Raw genomic sequence first — 20,888 nt, forward strand, 5'->3', positions numbered from 1 at the left:
TCATTAATTTCTCTTTGTTTTTTTGCATCCACTCGTGTCCAACCATTCTCGCGGGGGACGCGCTATCTAGGGTTTACAGACTCCCCCGATTTGTTACCCCATAAACCAATTTCATAAATATCGTCTCCCGGAAAGTAGTTTCCGATATATAGATAATGTAAACTCGTCGTGACACACTTTAAATATTTCTCGTATATTAGCTGATACTGGAAAGAATTGTTAATTAAAAGTTATTCATTTAAAAGAAACTTTTCATTCGCATTCCATACCTATTCACTGTCTCTTCACCAGTGGCGGCTTTTGGAGGTAGGCAGGATAGGCCGGGTCTACCCAATAGTTTTAAGAGCTTTAAAATTGAAAAACATATATTCAAAACTTATGTTAATGTATTTAAATAACTTTTAAATGTACTAAATCACTTGATACATTAGCGTCCGTTAAAACAACTATGTTATTATATTACCACCGAAAGCATCGAATCGTATTCAGGCATTTTAAATATTATTAATAGGCCCGATCGGAACTGGCCGACACAGCTGGCGGCTACACAATTTTTTTTGGGGTGGTCATGGATCTTGAGGGTGATTACATTTCTCTGATGCAAGGTCACTTTTAGTCTTACCACCAATAGGATAAGTGGGTTTTCAAATATTTTTAGGGTGGGGGGGGTCATGACCCCGTGACCCCTCCCTCTGGATCCGCCACTGATTACACATAGCTATTTGTAATTTGCTGGCTTGGCCTACCCAAAATTTTAACACACCAGCCGCCACTGCTCTTCACTATATTTCTTTATCCAGTCTAGTTCTATAATTGCACCATTTCCTATTATTGCGTTTTAGTTTACCAATACAATGATTTTTTACTTTTCTCTAGTATTTAAACAATTGCTTTTCCTACTATTATTACAATTACTGTTTCAGATGAAATAAGTCGCTACCATCCCATCAACAAAAACAACTTCAAGCCACCCGTCAGCGAAGAAGTTAAAGAGTTGGTGAGAAAAAATTTTACGAAAGAAATCGAATTTTACGAGTTTTGCAAACAGAGACTACACAAGCAGTATTTAGCCCTAAAGCTGCCCGATGCCGGCACTTAAACGATAATAATTTTGTATAATTTATTAGTGCTTAAAAGAAAATATTGATCTGACATTGTACATATTTATAGCATTAGAGCACAGTATAACTGCTGTGATTATAGCTTTCTTAGAAAACAAAAAGAATTGGAAATACTTTCAAACTTTCTGTTGTTGACTGCGTGATTTGTGACGTTGAGAGACGTTGTTTATAGAAATTAAAATCAATTTTAACATCAGTAAAATGTTATTTTTAAAAATGAATAATTAGTCATATATTTGTATTTATTAACCCTTTAACGGCAGAATTTTTTTGTAAAAATAGTAAACGAAACATTAGAGATACTGGTCAAAACATATTGGTACAAGTATTTTTCTTAAAATATATGTACTTTTTTCAAAAAATACCGTTACGTTTTGGTAACGCTAGCCGGTTATGGTATGCAAAATATTGTTGGACAAGAAAATTGTAACTGTAGACTGTAATACATTATGTTACACTCTAGGCATAATCCTACATCAAATTTGACACACATAGTGCCAATACTTGAACTACCTTGTTCGGCACATCGACGCCTCTTACTATTGGAAATGTTAGGAATTGGAATTGTCAAAAAATGGTCTGTTCTGTCATATCTTAAGTTATCTAAAACCCTACTAAAAAATAAACTTGATTTAGTAGCCGCTGGCCTTCCAGCGCCTTTTGAAGCCATGTCATATTTTATCAAATAGGTTTAGCAATCTCTCGTCTGAATTCTAGTGGGGTAAGCTATGTTTGATGTTTACGCCTCTTGGATACACATCAAGCATTGACTATAGCAGCATCTAGTAGCCAATAATAATTGACCACCACCTCTTTTTTCTACGAATTGAAATCCCGTATCTGGATATCTGCTGGTCCATGAAGTCAGTGCCTCCCATAAACCAATTATATTCAGAAATGAGGTAAGGTTGTGGTACAGATATTTTTTTTGTTCGAGAATAGCATTTAACTTGAGTGACTGGATTGACGCGATGATATGAAGATGCTACTGTCACTATGATATTATCCATCCTTTGCTAATATTATTTCATCTTCTTTGTCGATGGCAGACATCATGTCTTCTCTTCTTGTCGATCTCGAATTCTCGAAATGATGCTTTTTTTTGGTAACTCGCAACTTGTAGGTATTCTATTTTCCCTCATAGTTCTGGTACCCCTTTGTTTTGTTTTCAAGCTTATAAAAAGATTGTCGAAGTACAATGTGAACGGGAGCATTTTTACAAAGTAAAGGAGCAGCACATTTCCCAAAATCGCTTTCGTAAGTAGTGTTTGCCTTTAGGTTTTTTCCTTGATATATAGCAAAGTTCTCCAAATAACCAGAAGCAGAGTTCAGGGATCATATTTTATAACTAAAAATGATGGGCTTACCCCGAATAAACTATTTACATTAATGCTTACCAAAGTATTTGATTATAGCCTCATCGTAATTCAACTTCTGTTCAGGTATCTAATTGTCAATAAAGCGGCGTTTGAAAATGCCCATCAGTAGTCGTAGCTTCCACATTTTGTCACCATGTACAGGCTGTATGTTGTCGGCGCAGTGCAAATATTTTAAAATTTGGCCAAACCGATCTCTTCTCATAGATTCAGTGACTAAAATATTTTTCATATCTTGTGTAGAATTCCAGTAAAAATCCCTTCCAGGTAACTCATTATATCCTGTAACAATCATAATCCCAATTACTCATTTCATTTCTTCGTGAGAAATTTTTGGATCCGGTTTATTGCAGAAAAATGCGTATTTTCTTGATTCTTTCACAACTAGTTCAATTATTTCTCTGTCAACAAACATCTCGAATATATCTAAATAGTCCATATCACTATATTTGCTATAATCTGATTTAGGAAAATCCCTGCTCAAACTTTCAAAGTTACCTTATATCCAGGATGTTTTTTCTGACCCAGGGCGGACGATGAAACTTCGATAAAAGCTCTGAAAGCACGAGGAGGGACTAATTCGGCTACTACTGTCAACTGTAGATCGCTTAAATTATCCAGAAACCATCATCTTTATCACCAGAATCCTCGTCGGTCAGGACATTAGCATCAAGAGACTCGATGAATATTTCGTGAACGTCCAGGTTTTCTTCATAAACCGTTTGCAGTGTTTCCTCCACCGTAAACCCACATCTAAAATTATCAAATGAATATACTAGACAATTATTAACACGCACACAAGACGAATAACTTTTCTGATCACATATATACCTCATACGCAACACCCAAGACGTTTATACACATACAATATTTTTCTCCCTGGATCATCTAGTATTACCATACGGTAACACCAATATTTGTGAGGTATTATTACAAAACTTGAAATATTTTCATAACAAAATTTGATCTACAACTAAAGAATACGTATACCCTTTTGTAAGTATTTTTCATAACAATTCAAAAACCAAGTTTTAATAATACTTACTCTAGACGGGTGTCCATGTTCGAAAGCTTGTAACTCTTACCACAATTTTTAAAATGTGAATAAAACTGCCAAACAGATTTCATGTCAACAATGTAGCCAACAACGAGTTCCTTCACTTAGAAAAAAAAGATAGTTCAAACACTCCTGACTATGGAACTGCGCGAAGGCGGAGTCAAATTCACGTAAAGGCAGAAAGGTTCTATTGTAAGTGGAATTATACAGTGCATAGTACAATGCGTTTCGCATGGAAGTGGGGACTAAACCAAATTTCGTCTACTGCGCCGTGGTCAGGAGTGCTTGCACTATCTACTAAAAGCGTGTTCACAAATAATAAATGCATTCTGGTCGAACCAAAAGCCATGTTGCCACGTCTAAAGTAAGGTTGTCTACCGTTACCGTATGGTAACGCTAGCCGTTGAAGTGGTAATATTGTACCAATTGTAAACGTTACCACAAATGTCCATTGATGTAGCGTAAGCAATAAGCAAGAAAGGTAATGCCTAATTTGGTAAACAAATAAAACAGGATCTACTAAAAATGTATCATTAAAAGGTAGACATATTTATAGTCTAGTTTTTACATTCTTCGATTTTTGTTTTGTTTTGTCTTTAACAAAGCAATTTTCACACGTATTAGTTGTAAAGCTCTAGCACTATTATTAATGCAACCTCTTTATTCTCTTTAAGTTAAAAAAAGTTTTTCCCTAAAATTCTGGTAGAAGGAACACTTAAAATTTACCGGTACAATTTGGATAACCACTATTAGACGTTGCTTGCTACATCATCTGAATATGCAGTAATTGCACCGATTTTGTATTTATCTGACCGAATACATTGGTTTTTTTAATGACCGCCTCAAGAACTAGGTTAAATAGCATGGTTGATAGGCACCCTGTCACACTCCCACATTAGTGAAAAATAGGGAAGTCAGTTTTCCGTCTACTTCTACTGCGGCTTTTATAGGCTGATATTTTTATTAGGTATACCCAGGTTTCGAATATCTTCCAAAATTTTGTTTCTTTTCACGTACCTATCAAAAGTTTGCTTAAAATCTATACTAATTATATAGTTCTATATCGTATTCATAAGCATTTTTAAAATCGGTATTAGTATGAATATAATTGTCTGTGGTGGTTGTATTTTGGTCAAGCAGAATAATGGAGTCAAGACTTTCACGTTGCTACCTAAATATCTAAGTGAATTTTGAATATTCAATGTTATGTGTCAGTTTGTAGTAACAAATACTGCAAAATAAATTAAATATAGATCAGGACTTCAAGATGTCGTCGAAGAAATACGAATGCTGACGTGGAAAGAGACAGAATTTTTGGCAAGCACTTAAAATTGCTGGTGGTCTCGAAAAATTATGAAATAGAGACTCAGACTATAGAACAAAAGATAATAACTACTCAGCCGATGGACGGATGAAAAAAAAAAGAAAGCAGAGTAAAAAGTAGAAAAATAAGAAGCAGATAAAGCTGAAAGAGTTGAAATATTGAAGATTGTTATTGATATAAAAAAATAAAAAAAATATATCTTTATTTTTAACTCAAAGATATAACTTAACAAAATAAATTGACTTCCTCAGAATTTACTTCAAAATTCATTATATTTAGTTTTATTTATTTGTCTACTGAATGGATTTAGTATAATTAGATTATTCATATAAATCCATTTTACGTGACTAGCGGTTGTGGCGGATGAGATAATTTTGTCGGCATTTTGAATATTCACAATCTAGTTGGATTTGTGGTTAATATTTTATGGTCTACCTAATCATATAAAACAAACAGTTTTTTCACTATAAATTATTCTACTGTGAAGACCAATTATTACAATTCGTGTGAAAGATATTCTAGAGGTTTTTACTCCACAACTGTGTATGTATGTATACAGGGTTGGAATAAAGTATGGAACCAAGTAAATATCTTTAAAGCAAAAAATACATATATGTATTATTTATGAAAATTTGCATGCAAGTACGACATATAACGCATCTGATGTCATAGTTTTTGTTATTGTTTTAAAATTTATTTTAAAAAAAGATGTTCCCCTAATTCAAACATATCATCATCATCATATAACGGGGGTCCTACGGCGATTGCCGCTTCCCGCATTTCAGCCTCCATCTTTTCCTATCTCTCCAATCTCCCTCTTCTAAGCCTCTAGATTGCATTGTTTTTGTAATTTCTCTTCTCCAGGAATTTGGTGGTCTTCCCCTTTTCCTTCTTTCTGGCGGAACATACATTAAGGCTTTCTTTGGCCACCGCTCCTCCTCCATTCTCATCAACATATCAAGTTTGGTAAATAATAATACATTTACAATAACAATAACTAAAATATTTAATGAAATATACAAGGCAGGAAAAATACCAGTAGAGTGGCTCCAATTGGAGTTCGTAGGATTGCCCAAAAAACTAGGAGCAAAAGTTTGTGAACACTATAGGACCATAGGTCTAATGAGTCATCTACTGAAGCTGTTTATAAAAGTTATCCACAAAAGTATTTACCCGATATGCGAGGAACAAATTGCGCCCAATCATTTTGGATTTGTGAATGCCGTTGGTACAAGGGAAGCTATATTTGGCATGCAGGTATTGTTTCAGAAATGTAGAGATGTCAGCTGTGATGTTTTTGTATGCCTGATTGACTACAAGAAGGCTTTCGATAGAGTCAGTCATGAACAAATGATAAAAGTGCTGAAGAGGACAGGGACGGAAGAGACCTAAAAATAATAGCTAACCTGTATTGGAATCAATCAGTGGTGCTTCGAATAGATGGAGAATATACAGATCAGGTCAAAATCTTAAGGGGGTGAGACAGGTGTGCACAATTTCACCACTGATATTCAATCTGTACTCGGAGCACATTTTTGAAGAGGCTCTAAAAGATATTGATGAAGGCATCTCAATAAATAGAGTCAAGCTCAATAACCTGCGGTATGCAGATGATACAGCAGTGTTTTCCAATGCTATAGAAGGGCTGAAAAACTTAATGAACAAAATAACGGAAACAAGTAGAACATATGGACTGGATATAAACACCAGCAAAACCAAGCTAATGACCATCAGAAAGGAAAACATAACTGGAGCAAATCTGTATGTGAACCAAATGAGAATTAAACGTGTCTCACAGTACAAATACTTGGGAACTATAATCAATGAGTCGTGTGACAATATCCAAGAGATTAAATGTCGCATCGGAAAGGCAAAAAGTGCATTCTTGACTATGAGCTCTGTGTTTAAGAGCCATGACCTCACCCTAGAAACAAACATAGGGCTCCTAAATGTTACGTATATTCAGTGCTTCTGTACGGAGGAGAAATGTGGACATTGAAGGCGAACACTCTATCAAAACTTCAGGCTTTTGAACTGTGGTTTTACAGAAGGATGCTGAAGATACCATGGACAGACAAAGTCGCCATGAGACCATGAGAAAGCAAGGCAGATATGAGCTACTACAATGCATTTTGCAAGGTAAAATTGAAGGAAAAAGAGCTCCAGGACAAAGAAGAATATCCTGGCTTGCTAACCTGAGAGCATGGTATAGAAAAACCTCAACACAGCTATTCCGTATAGCAACCAACAACAAAAGTAATCGAACTCCTGACTTTGTTAGTTTATTAGTTTTCTTCTTACCACCTTCAAAAAACCATCAAACCTCTTTAAATTCTTCTGTTTCGATGTTTGTTTTATTTTTCGTACATTGGTCGTTGGTTCATTAATGCATCTGACATTCGAGACCATTACCCAAGTTCTATGAGCAAGATAATCTTTTACCCTAAGTAGAGAGCTAGTTTTTAAGTTGCTCGATCTATTCAGTCGCCACCCTCACCCTAGACGGAGTTAATATATTTTGCACGGTATTATACATACATCGAATTTTGTACAGATAAAGACCTCAAACAATAATACTCTTTATTTAAAAGATAATGCACTATTTAAAAGAATCTCATGGAATATTTAAACCACTTGAATACAATGAATACAACATTTTACTATTTACGATTGATTTTAATATCTATTAGGCTTTAATATAATATGTTGCTTTTTACCATCACAAAAATGTAGACTTAACCAAAACCACAGGAGTAACCAATAACACCTATTGATCAGACGCAAAATGATGCTTGATATTTTTATTTTTCGAATCTTTATATTAGATTTTTTATAGTTAAAGCGAGTATGCATGTTTTTGATGTTTTGCCATAGAATAAAAAATAATTTATTATCATTATATATAATGTTACTCCAAAACTATATAGATGTAATAATCATGTAGACTAAAAAATCACCTTTTGTAACTAATAATTGATGACTGTGACTGAAATAAAGTAGAATAGAATTTGTTGTACTTATTCTTTACCCTATTATTATTTAAAGTATGAAACCAATACAATAGAACAGTTTATAATTAGAATTCTAGTGTCCAAAGTCACACACTGGAGATTGAAAATCATGGTCTACTAAACTATTATCTGACCAATAGTATGTTACGAATGCGAGACATGATTGATGACAAAAAATCCAAAAAAAGCTGGAAGTCTTTAAAAAAAAAGTTCTAAGGAAGATACTTGGACCTATTAACGAAAATGAAATATGGAGATCCAGGTACAACCATAAACTCTACCAACTGTTCAAAGAGACACCGATCTAAGAACTCGTAAAACTTCAGAGATTTCGATGGCCTGGTCATGTATTGAGAATATAGGCCAAAATATTGTCAAAAAGAGCCCTAGATACTAAAATACAGGGCGCAAGACCAAAGGTGGGAGGATGAAGTGGCCGTAGACGTGCAAAATTTGCTAGAAGGAGTACCTGGAGAAGATCGACACCGGATTGGCAAGGCTGGAGGCATAGTTTTAAGGAGGTCAAGAATGATTTGGGCTGTAGTGTTATTGGAGAGAGAGAGGACACCAAAAAAATCAGAGTTAGAAAATATTGATCTTTAAGAATTATCATGCGATATTGTGATTCGATATGAAATTTGCAAATGGCATCGTCCTTATAGCCGATCGTATGGATGATGCAATAATAATGTTTGAAAAATTATATCACGCTTTCTTGGAGGATGGACTAAAGATTAATATGAACAAAACGCAAATAATGACTAATCTGGTGCTAAATTGAAATATTGCTCTTGATGGAAGGGATATTGTGCAGACTGCATCGTACGTATAAAGACATGAAATTTGGTTGTACAGAGATATTCAGACATCGCATATAATTACACTGGGCAGCGTTTGGTAAATTCAACTATGTATTTAAATCGGACTTACCGACATGCCTCAAAAGGAAAATCTTTGACCAAATGTAGTGAATAAGATTCGCGTGATTCGTAGGGCGACGGAGCGCCAGATGATAGGTATCTCTCGTTGAGAGAGAAGAACTACGTTGTAGAACAAACATACCTTAAATGGAATTGGGCAGGACACGTCCCCAGATTATTCGACAACCGATGGACAAAACCTATTGTCGAGTGGAGACCAAGACAAGAATCACTACGGAGCAGAGGACGCCCACCAATTAGATGGACTGACGACCTGAAGCGTGTTAGCTACCTGGATGCAAGCCGCACAAGACAAAGACAGATAAAAAAGCTGAGGGAGACCTATGTCCAGCAGTGAACGCATATAGATTAATACTTATTGTGATTCGAAGACAACAAAACGTAATCAACGACCCATAGTTGCAAAAAACAACTACATTGCTACCATTTGAATATTAATTTGAGGTTTATGAAGCACTTTTAAAGGCTTAAGATCAAGATAAACAATGTTGTGAATACTTGTCACAAGAATTTCCTGTAGTAAGCACCGAAAAATAAAAGATTTAATATTAAACATAATAAAACACTAGTGTTTAAAATTTCTAGACTTATTAAAGATGCACAATCTACAGCATCATGGAACGAAGTTAAATTACTGCTTAGTGTTCGTTTGTTGAAGTAGTAAAAAAATTTCTTGGAATTACATAGAATATGCAGAAAATATGCTTTCCAATTTTAATATTTGTGGTTGTAACATAAGCGTTAAATGCACTACCTTCACAGTCATAGAATGATTTCCATAAAACAGTGAAGAATAGGGAAAAATATTTCATGAGCATAGTAAAACGACAAAAATATGTAATCAAGGAAAATTGAATCTTCATATGATGACTAACTATTCCTAGGACCGTAAATCAGATTGTTCTGGACATCCACATGCTAGAAAGTCATATAAGAAGAAATTTTTGCGATGAGTATGAAATGTTATATTTTTTGTGTGTAAAGTGTTTTTCTTCTTGTTCTTTATATATGACCATATAGTTTAAAATCCTTAAGAATTGAAATAGAAATCGGAATACAGAAATTAAAAACTGGAAAATCTCAAGCAGAAGACGGAATCACGGCGTCAGCACTTGAAGAAATGGGAGACATAGGAATTGAATTAATGTCTAAACTATGTAGTACTGGAATGGCCAGATGATTGGTGTAAGCTCGCTTTTATAACCATCTTCGAGAAAGATTCACCAACTTCTTCTTCTTCTTCTTTTTATGTAGACATGACTCTGTCTGTTTCTGAATGTGCCTCCAGTAAGTTGTCGTTCCATTGTTTTCGTGGTCTTCCTACTGATTGTTTTCCTATTGGGGAACCGTCTCTTGTTGTCTTCACTACTCTATTTGTTGTCAGTCGGCTTATATGATCATTTTATTCTACTATTCTTTTCCTTACCCAGTCCTTGATGTTCTGCACCTTGCATCTACGTCATATTTCTAACTCTGTTCTTTTTGTTCTCTTTGAGTCAGGTCATATTTCTGCCGCGTAGGTTCACCAATTTACTCACAAATTCACTTAAACAAATTAAAAAAGAAGCTATAACTATTATTATAGGTGACTTAAAAGTCGATTGATGATAACTGGTCTTTTCTATTACTTGATAAGATGAGTGTGGTGCCTACTTAATTTAGACATTCTTTGAGTTTGGTGGCAGTGTAATCACAAGGAGTCTGCCATGCTCTGTAGATGTGGCATTTGATATTTACTTGGTGATTAGTCCAAGGTATTTCACTTATAATATTTTGGTCGGTTATTGCATTACTAACCAAGGAGTCCACTTCCTCATTACCATTTATTCCCATATGGGAAGATAAAGAAAATGTCTTTTTAATGAGCATGTAGATGAAATAATTCTTCTTTAATCTTGAGAAGTATGGCGTGTGTTGTATATAACTGTTTTATTTTAAATAACGCGCTCTTTGATTCGGTGATAATAACAAATTTTCTTGAAATTTGTCATAACCGATAAATCAAAATATAAAGAGAATAAAAGACTAATAACAGCACTGAATAAATATATTTTTAAGTCTTTCAAATAAAGAAAAGTAATACAATAAATAAAAATATAGATAAAATTTTGTTATTTTGATTTAACAATTAACATGGCGTAAATATCACTTTCTAAAAAACTATAAATTTGTCACAATTATTGTAAAAATACTATTTCGTAAAATATATATTGCTTTCATAAATTGTATTGAGATTAGGAAGAAAATATGTTTCAAAGTGGCAGTTTTTGGCTACGATTTTGCTTACAAGTTTAGAATATACGTAAATTTTACATTGTAACTGTGTTACTTCCACTATAAAGCAAAAACTGTGTGTAGATTTAGCAGCTGGATAACCAGGTTCTTTTGCAGGAGTTTTGTATTCAGTTAATAAGAGATCAACTTTCACCTGCTAAGCTGTATTTTGGAGAGAGTTTCAGAAAAAATACTTAAGTATATACGTAACATCAGTAAATTCATTATTAACTACATGGCGTTATTGTATAATATAGATCAAAGTAGTTAATTGATCGAACTATCTATTTGTGTTTGGATATACAGATTCTTCTGTTTCATTCAATGTCAAGAGCCAAACCCCAATAGAAAGAGTGACGCACCGCAAACAACGAAAGAGTAACAACCAGGAGATAAGAGCGTACATCGAAAATTCTTCTAGATCTTCAAGCAGATGGGGGCCTTCTTTAAGAGTCACAACCTCTCTATTGGTATAAAAGTAAGAATACTACGATGCTACGTCTTCTCTGTCCTTTTTTATAGGTTTTAAATAATGAACCTTCAACGAAGACATGCGGTGAAGATTGGAAGCATATAGGAGAATACTTAAGATCCCGTGCACTGACCGAGTCACAAATGAGGAGGTCATCTGAAGAATAAAGAAGAACTGAGAGTTACTGACCATTATCAAATCTCGAAAGCTACAGCACTTCGGAGGCATTATTAACCTAATATTTCAAGAGGCATAAGGAATTGTGAATAGGAAAATGTTATATTAATATATGGATCTAATAAAATCGTGGTTATCAAAGGCAAATTTAATATAGAACATGCGATAAAATAGTCCTATATTATAAGACCTATTCTAAAACTATAGACCTATATTAGAAGACCTATTCTTCTAAAAAACAAACCAGGAAGATTTCAAAATTGTAGGATTACGGAAGAAAATTAAGTATATCGAAGTACATTTTCTTCTCCTTCTTAAAAGTGTAAATTATTAAACATAAATAAAAAAAAACATTTAAAGTAGAAGATACATAGAGTTTACTGACAGACTAAAAAGCACAGGAATAATAAAATTATGCGGTATAATCATCGCCATAATTGTATATCACAAGAACAATTGCAAGAATGGAAAAGATACATTGAAAATATTTTTGCTGATAATAGGAGTACCTCTCACAACATTACTGCCTATGAAGGCATGGATATCACTAAAGCAGCACGGATATCACGTGTACACGCCATCGAAAGCATGAAAGATGTGACCAGATAGAATGCAGATAGAGGTTTTGAAAACGTTGAAGAAGATAGACCAGCTTCAATCCTATTAAACTTGATTATTTGCCTACTCTTGTTACAAGAGCGGAATAATTCCTAAAGATTGGCTTAAATCAACATTCATGGCGATACGTAATAAGGCTAAAAGCAGGTATTGCAAAGAATACAAAAGAATTAGTTTATTGAGACATGTACTAAAGTTGTTTCTGAAAATCAGGCACTCCAGAATATATACCAAATATAATATGTGCCCTCTTCGCGTCGCTTTTGTTTAGCTTATATGTAGAAAAGATTTCCGGAGAGTACAGAATAGAATGTATAAGTACCAACGGAGTAGTTGTCAACAATTTAAGATATACCGATGACTAGTTTTGCTAGCAACGAAGAAAGATGATTTACAAATAATTACATCAGCGCTAAGAGAGCATAGTAAACTAATGGGTTTGAAAGTTAATACAAATAAAATCAAATGGATTATCACCAGCAAAAACAAAACTACAGGTGAAATCTAACTGATATCAGGACAGATGGAGATATACTGAAAAGATTACAATCATACAAATATTTGGGTTGTTGGGTGAATAGAAAGTGGGACTTAACTCAGAGAATCAAAAGCAGGATAGATAAATGCGTCATTTAAGAACATGCAAGAGATATTAACCAACAGAGCTCTAATAATTCCCTTTAGAATGTAGTTATTACATTGTTATGTCTAGAGCATTCTTTTATATGGAATGGAAGTATGGACTTTCACTGAGACAATATGTAAGAGAATTAAGGCTTTCGTGTGACGAATAAAGCAGTTTTACAGTGTCTAATCCAAGAAAAAGAGGGTCTAAACACAATAAAAAATAGAAATTTGGAGTACTTCGCCCACGTGATGAAAAATCCTAAATATCAATTCCTACATGTAATTATCCAGGAAAAAATAGAAGTGAAACATGGTTCTCGGCGACGAAGAACATCCTGATGTAACGTAATAAATCAATAAAACTATTATTTATATTTATTAAGAGTTAGGCAATTCACATTACCTACTTAGGTACTCGTAAATTCTTAAGTGGTAGAATGTGGTTTGCGTCTATAATAAGACTTGCGAGATTTGACATGCAGCGGTGTTAAAACCTTACTTCTGGCTAAGCATTCGTGAGCAGGTGGCGGTGTCGTTACGCCATTCAATATTTTTAAGAATATATTTTAAGTTTTGAGAATGTAACGTTCCGTCAGGTAATAATAAATCAATAAAACGTTACAGTGGCCCAAGAACCTCCACCAGTGGTATGAAGTCAACACCAAGACACTATTTAGGTCCGTTGTCAGCAAAGTAAATATCATGTGACTGGTCCAAAAGTTCTCGGATGACAAGGCACTTAAAGAAGAAAAATAATTGTGTATGGTACGAAAACATAAGGCAACAAACCATTAACAAGATGCATTTGAAAGAAGGGAAAGAAGGCGTCTTTGTTAAAAACAGAGGAAAAAAGATTTAATAAATACTAAAATAAAAAGTAACTCTTAAAATAGTACAATTAAGTTACTTTATAAAATATTACGAACTATAGTATGTAATTATTTTACTGATCTACGTATACACCAAAAGACCTGTAAGATTTAAGTAAATGAACAGGTAGGTAGGTTGGCTGATATGTAAATCTTCTGATATTTAGTAATAAAAGAGAACAAGGCTTTGCAAGTACTTGCAAACTATTTAATGACTAAGATCAGTTTCCAAAGAGCAACAATTCGTATAAATTATATGTATTTCTTATTATAAATGTTTGATAAAAGTAAAAATGTAACAACAAAGAACAATAAAATATAGATAGTATTAAAATTGTTTCGAGTTTGAATCATACACTTTCGTTTTATATTTAGCTGAACAAACGAGTGGAAGACGAGTCATGTAACCTAATCTGCATCTTTTTTTATACCACAGATATATAATACCTCGACTGAGCCGTTGCAATCTAAAACAGTTCCCCCAGTGCCACAGAGAAAAAATATGTGAACAGTCCTTTAATGACTACGTGACTTTCTCACTACCAAACAATATTCAAACACAAGTGGGGTAGCAACTTAAATATAACTTACATGTTAGTAACTGGGAGAGACGTATCGACGTGGTATTGTCTTTGCTTTCAGACATGAATAATCAGGGTTCGATTAATCTACTGATTTTTTTATATAAATATAATATTTATTAATATTACGTTTATTCGATATAACTAAATATGTACCTACGTAATTCTTGCAAATAATGAATGTGTGTATATGTCTTTCAAAATGTAATAAAAGACAATTAAACATATTAGGAGTATTATTAAGTATATTTATATTACCATCTACGATATATTATATATAATATATAATATATCGCGTACATATACATACGATTGGTTATACATAAGGATCCTAAAGATACTATGGAAAGACAAAGTCACCAATGAAGAAGTACTGCGGAGGATGAACACAACCGCGGATTTGGTCAACATCGTAAAGGGCCGTAAGCTGCAGTACTTGGGAAATATAATGAGAAGTCAAGGCAGACACGAGCTACTATAATGCATTTTGCAGTCAAATTCAAGGAAAAAGGGCCCCAGGACGAAGAAGAATATACTGGCTTGTTAACCAGAGAGCATGGTATAGAAAGACCTCAACAGAGCTATTCCATATAGCAACCAACAAAGTCATCATAGCCAGAATGATCGCCAACGTTCGGAATGGACAGGCAGGACAGGCACCCTAAGAAGAAGAATGTACGCGATATGAATTGTATTATACAGTCGGTACATTATAAATCCCGATGCATGTCATCTACGTCATAGTAAGTGACGTCACAAGATACCAACAAAACAAACAAAATATTTAATTCGTAGGTTTGTTTCCTCTTAGAATCTTTAAGTCAAGTTGCGCTAGAATTACAGCTCCTAGACATATTTTATTATATAATCGTAGAAACAATATTTGAAGATTTCTATTAATGTAAATTTAAAGAAATACAGCATAACTTGTTTCATTTAATTTGGATAAGTTAATTATAAAGTGTTTTTATGAAGCACACTTGTCCGGATCACACTTTATCTGCGTTCGAACGAAGGTGACATTTTGGCATAAATTGGTAACACATATTTGACAATTGCGCTGTTACTGTCAAATACTTCAAATTTGTTTTTATGATTTACTATTAATTAAACTCTGTTATTTTAGAATAAAATTAGTGTAATTTTATTCCAAAATAACACATGAGAAGTTAAGTAGTCGTTGTAAAGAGATGTTAGCTTCTTTGATTCATTGTTTCGAAAAAAAAAAACGTGATAACAACGGTCTCATTCTACCGTTGACTGCTTTTAGGAAAGTATGTATTGTATTTTTTATATCTTTATGTAGATGCTTAAAATATACATTCTTGTTTTAGTGTGTAGCTGAAGCTTTAAATTTACATATTTCAACTGTGAGTTCTATTACTCAGGCCGTAAAATCTAATACACATCTAACATCACCACCCAAAAAACCTACTAGGCCTAAGAAAGTTACCAATACTGAAATAATAAATACAAGCGAAATTCGTAATATAATTTAAATATAATTTACAGTATGTATGAACGAAGTAAGTATACTTTTCGTTAGATATCATAAAGAGTATTAAGTTAAACAGATTTGTTAAACATGAAATCAAATTTAATTCTTTTTAGAAGAAAATGTGACTTTGACCTCTACCTCTTTATGGATTCATTTTAAGGAAAAAGAACTGTTTATTGATTGTCGTATTTCACTTAGTATTGTAGGGGAAGGTGGGGAAATATCGACCACAGGGTAATATCGATCACTCTCAAATTTCATCTAATTGTCGTCGCAGAGCAAAACGAATGCGTACATGTTGAACGCATCAACAGCAAGTGGTGCACTGGCCACTTAGTCGTTTTTCATACGCCATAGGCACTTAATGTCTAGTAAATTTGTGTTTTGTGGAAGATTTTTATAAGATTCTAAAATCGTATTTTAAGGTAAGGGCTCCTTTATTAGCTGAAGTTAGAATTTTAGTATTCATAATGCATAAAATCATATTTCTAGAATACAGATATCACAAAATCATATAATTTCTGGTAAAGTGTTTTCTAAAAAAGTTCATGTCAACAATGAGCACCTATAAGAGGCCTAGCAGGAAGGAAAAGCAAACTTCGCATCAAAACCAAAATAAGATTAATAAACAGTCCTTCCTATACTGACCTACGCGTCACTTGCATGGGAAAATATATGCAACACGACCAAAAAGAAAATACAGGCACAATACAACAAAAGCCTAAGAGAAGCGGTAAACCTACCAAGATACGTAGCTGAAAGATTCCTTTTCAGAGAATTACAGCTAATCAAAGTGACTGACACAATGAAAGAAAAGGCCAGGATAAAGTTCGCAGAATTAGAGAACCACCCCAGTCACATTCTACGAGAGATAATGAGGTATGACGCTTTCCACAGATGGAAGCACAAAAGACCTAAACAACAGATAGTCGACTAAAAGAAAACCAGAGAGAGAAATAAAAAACCCCCCAGAGGGAAACGTAACCATACAAAACCTCAGAGTGAAAAGAAACTCCAAAATCATAAACACTCACACAAGGAAGATAGTTCGTAGCTCAAGTCACCCAGAATATCGCATATCGCCTCGTACACAGTGAGCCCAGCTGCTCACACAAGGATACAGTCTATATTGTGGTATCGTATAATATTTTATATATTTTCTTTATTATGATGTAGACTATATACTAATTACGATTTTTTGTCCACAGGTCACCTACAAAAAAAAAACCACAAAAAACACAAAAAACCGGCCTTGGCCACCAAAAAAATCAAAAAAATACTAACAAAAACCGGCTTCGGCCACCAAAAAAAATTAACAAAAACCTCAAAACCCGGGCACGTAGGGCCCAACCCCTTAAGCACCAAGTCGCCGAACTGAGCCGGGACTCAGAGCGGAGACTTGAGGCCCAAGTAAGCAATTTTAGTTCGCGGATAAGCCACAGTAAGATAACAGGAATATAGCGGAGATGCGCTGTCCTGAGTTTTTGCATTCGGTTAGGAAACCATGTTGGGGTTCTATTACCCAGGACCTCCACATGAAGAGCATTTGGCTGATTGTTGTGCCTCTATAGCGCATCAGAGTGCTATAGGGGGGAAAGGGATGGTCTAGAGCATTGGAGCACGGTGGGGTGACTCCTGTTTTTACTCGAGTTAACACACCTTGCTCCAATGAATTGTTACACCCGATCGTACTACCTGGGTGAACATTTCTCATAGGCTGGGTTCAATTAAATTGCTTGCTTGCTTGCACAATGAGCACCTTTTCGGATAAAATCGATCATAGTGGTCGATTTTACCACAATGTGATCGATATTACCCTAATTGTGCTAGCCTCATGTATTTTTAAAATATTTGTAATTATTTTATAATATTTTTGAAACAGTAATTGGTTAATTAAATAAACTAAATGTCCATATTATAAGTTTCAAATTCGTAAAAGCTATAGCAAACAGTCTATAACAGTTTTGTCTTAAGTGGTCGATATTTCCTCACCTTCCCCTACTGAAAGACATTGGTTTTAAATTGCTAAAATATGATTCAAGGCGAGGATTGATATAGCAGTCTCATATTGTTGTAAAGGGAGCAGAATTTTTAAGATTTTACTCAAAATATAAACATGAAGAAGTAAGTTTGTTTTTATAAATGAAACTTGACATTGTCGCTCATGACAAAATGAGATTAAAAGAAATGGAAAATCTATTAAACTTGATGGAAAACGGTAATATATTTAATCATATTGAAAACATAAAGGTGTTTAAATATTTTTTATTGTAGATACATTATTTTGCTTGCTGGTAATGATAATGGCTTCGTTGAGGGCGCAGAGGCTATATTTTCCTCTAAATTAGCTTAAATGGACTACCAGGAGGAAATGAATCAAGCAAATTTGTTATCGTGGTTTGAAAATCAACTATTAAAAAGTGTGTCTGAACCAACCCTAATTATAATGGATACTCGCTCCGTACTCACTCCATACCATACCATGTTGTTAGAGAAAGCGCCAAACAAGTCTTCAAACAAGACTAAAATAAAAGATTGGGTAACTAACAATAAACTGCCATTTAATCAGACAATGTTTAAACATGAGCTTTTGCAGATTGTTGCTGAGTACGTTCGTCTAATGAGAGTTTAGTTCAGGTTATCAATACATTTTTATTTTTAAAAACAAGTCACCCCCAGAATTCATTGTTGATGATTTAGCAGAATAATATGGCCATAAAGTATTACGTCTGCCAATAATATAAATTTATATAAAAAAATCAGTAGAAGAATCATACCATTAGAAAGAGATGCAAGGACTGCTCGCATCTTTTTTCTCTTTAGCACTGGGGGAACGGATTTTTTAGATTTAGATTGCAAAGCGCAGTCTAGGTATTATATGTCTATGTTTCAAACAATAAATTATTTTTAACTCCTTATGAAGATTCTAGTAATAATATAGATGGTAATGTTGTTTATTGTTTAAATGTATGGTAATTTTTCCAATAATTAAAAATGCAAACAATCGCTACATAACGGCTTCTTCGACTTATCTGTTCAACTTTATGAAGATTGCTGCTCTCTCAACCTTTTCTTAAACCGCCACTTTGAGATAATTTAGGAAGGTAACGGGCAGTGTGCATACCTTTTTGTTAAAAATTGAGGTATTTTGGTTTAATTCAAACGTGCTATATATGTTTATAAGAAATAATTTATAGAATGATTTAAAAATATATTTTAAAAACTTACTAATTTAAAAATCAACAAAATATACAAATAATATTGATACATTTTTATAAAAAACAGAAACTGAGTCGAAGACTCTAAAACTTAGTAGTTCGTCTTCCCTTTTTGTAAATTGTTGATCATAGTTGCTCAAGTTTTCATCGTAAAGATAAATCCAATTTTAACATATCCATTTCAATTGACTTCATCTTTAGTAACGATAAATTTTAGTTGGTTATTTTACGATACCATCTCTTTTCCTCAAACGGTAACATCTTTTTCTTTTGCAAGGATAATCATAGTTATATATCAATCATAGTTATTTTGAGTACTTGTGCAACATTAATCGACATAGGAAGGCCATAAGCTAGACAAAACTAGAAAGACGTTTTAGGGCAAATAAAAACAATTACGAGCTATGTAAAATATATAAATAAGAGAAAATCCAGCATGGAAACACTTACATAAATAGAATACAAAGCAAAGACCATTTTGTCATTTTGTCGTATCATCAGTTTACTTATTCAAAAAGTAAAAGATGAAAATAATGACCATATTGGTCTGAACAATATCGTTGTACAATTCACAGAAATTCTTAATTTTATATGTGATTAAGTTGAACAATAAGATAGGTATGTGTGAATAAAGTCCCTTCAAAACACGTACCAGATCTTTCAGAAATTTTTCCTACTCTCGAATCCAATTTTTAAATTAAAAAATAGTCGTTCTACAGACTTTACAAATCATTACTCAGTCATTATCTGTATCTCAGAAAATTTTTGATAATTTCTTTTGTGATTAAAAAAATATTTTAAAATTAATAATGCGTTATATAGCATATACCTCTGTTTGCGCTATATGTTCTCATGAGCTCAAAAGTTTATTTCTAATGAATAATTGATTTTACCTTAATAAAAAGTTATTTTATGGCACTTGAGGGAGAATGCACACTGTATCCGTACCTCTGTTTATTATATATCTATTGATTTAAAATAATTATCGACGAAGACAACGTAAACATTGATTTATTGTTACTTCTGATGGTGTTCCTTAGCGGCTTCAATATGGCACGACGTATCTGTTTCCCACACTTTTGATTCCGTGCGTTATGATCGCATATTAACCTAAAAAAGAGATGTATTATCGTGATTTAAGAATAATGCGAAAATAATGATTAGAAAATACTATCAAAAGAACCCAAAGATTATAATAAGTATTGTTCCGAAATAGTGCTGAGTATGTGCTAAATTATCGTATCAAAAACCTCCTTGTTGCATTCCACAGTATTCGTACCAGGGGCAAAATTTGAATTTTACGGTATAGTTTTGTGAACTATTTTACAGAAAATTAAATTTTATTTCATGTGCAATACATACAATTTTCCTTAAAACCTGCTCTGAAAAGCATTGTTTATGTCGCTTTCACTTCTATAAAGAGGTACACAGAACAATTTAACCAATTATTACTGCCCTAGTTATAGACGATATCCAGCAATAAAAATGCAGGTATAAATTATTTTGTGACGTCTACATTTTAAAAGCTTCATTTCAAAATTAAAAACTGCAACAAGAAAAGCTAATATCATATTAATTTATTAATTAATTAATTAATTTATTTATTTATTTATTTATTTATTTATTTATTTATTTATTTATTTATTTATTTATTTATTTATTTATTTATTTATTTATTTATTTATTTATTTATTTATTTATTTATTTATTTATTTATTTATTTA

General features: G+C 33.3%; 2 protein-coding genes across 7 annotated transcripts in view; one reads left to right on the forward strand and one right to left on the reverse strand.

Annotated features, from left to right (window-relative positions):
• The window catches only part of pip (heparan sulfate 2-O-sulfotransferase pipe), a 167,579-nt gene extending 163,918 nt beyond the window's left edge, over positions 1-3,661 (forward strand). The window contains exon 7 of the mRNA XM_072538103.1: positions 924-3,661. Within this exon, the coding sequence (XP_072394204.1) occupies positions 924-1,099 (176 nt within the window). The 3' untranslated portion in view covers positions 1,100-3,661. The remainder of the gene's footprint in view (positions 1-923) is intronic.
• A 7,200-nt stretch (positions 3,662-10,861) lies between these two features.
• The window catches only part of Gbs-76A (Glycogen binding subunit 76A), a 127,784-nt gene continuing 117,757 nt past the window's right edge, over positions 10,862-20,888 (reverse strand). For 5 of the 6 annotated variants that reach the window (XM_072538105.1, XM_072538107.1, XM_072538104.1 and 2 more), the window contains exon 4: positions 10,862-20,274. In XM_072538105.1, the coding sequence (XP_072394206.1) occupies position 20,274 (1 nt within the window). In that variant the 3' untranslated portion in view covers positions 10,862-20,273. The remainder of the gene's footprint in view (positions 20,275-20,888) is intronic. The other variant, XR_011951442.1, reaches the window with a different exon arrangement.

The sequence above is a fragment of the Diabrotica undecimpunctata genome, chromosome 7 (assembly GCF_040954645.1).
Source record: "Diabrotica undecimpunctata isolate CICGRU chromosome 7, icDiaUnde3, whole genome shotgun sequence".
NCBI classification, from domain to species: domain Eukaryota; kingdom Metazoa; phylum Arthropoda; class Insecta; order Coleoptera; family Chrysomelidae; genus Diabrotica; species Diabrotica undecimpunctata.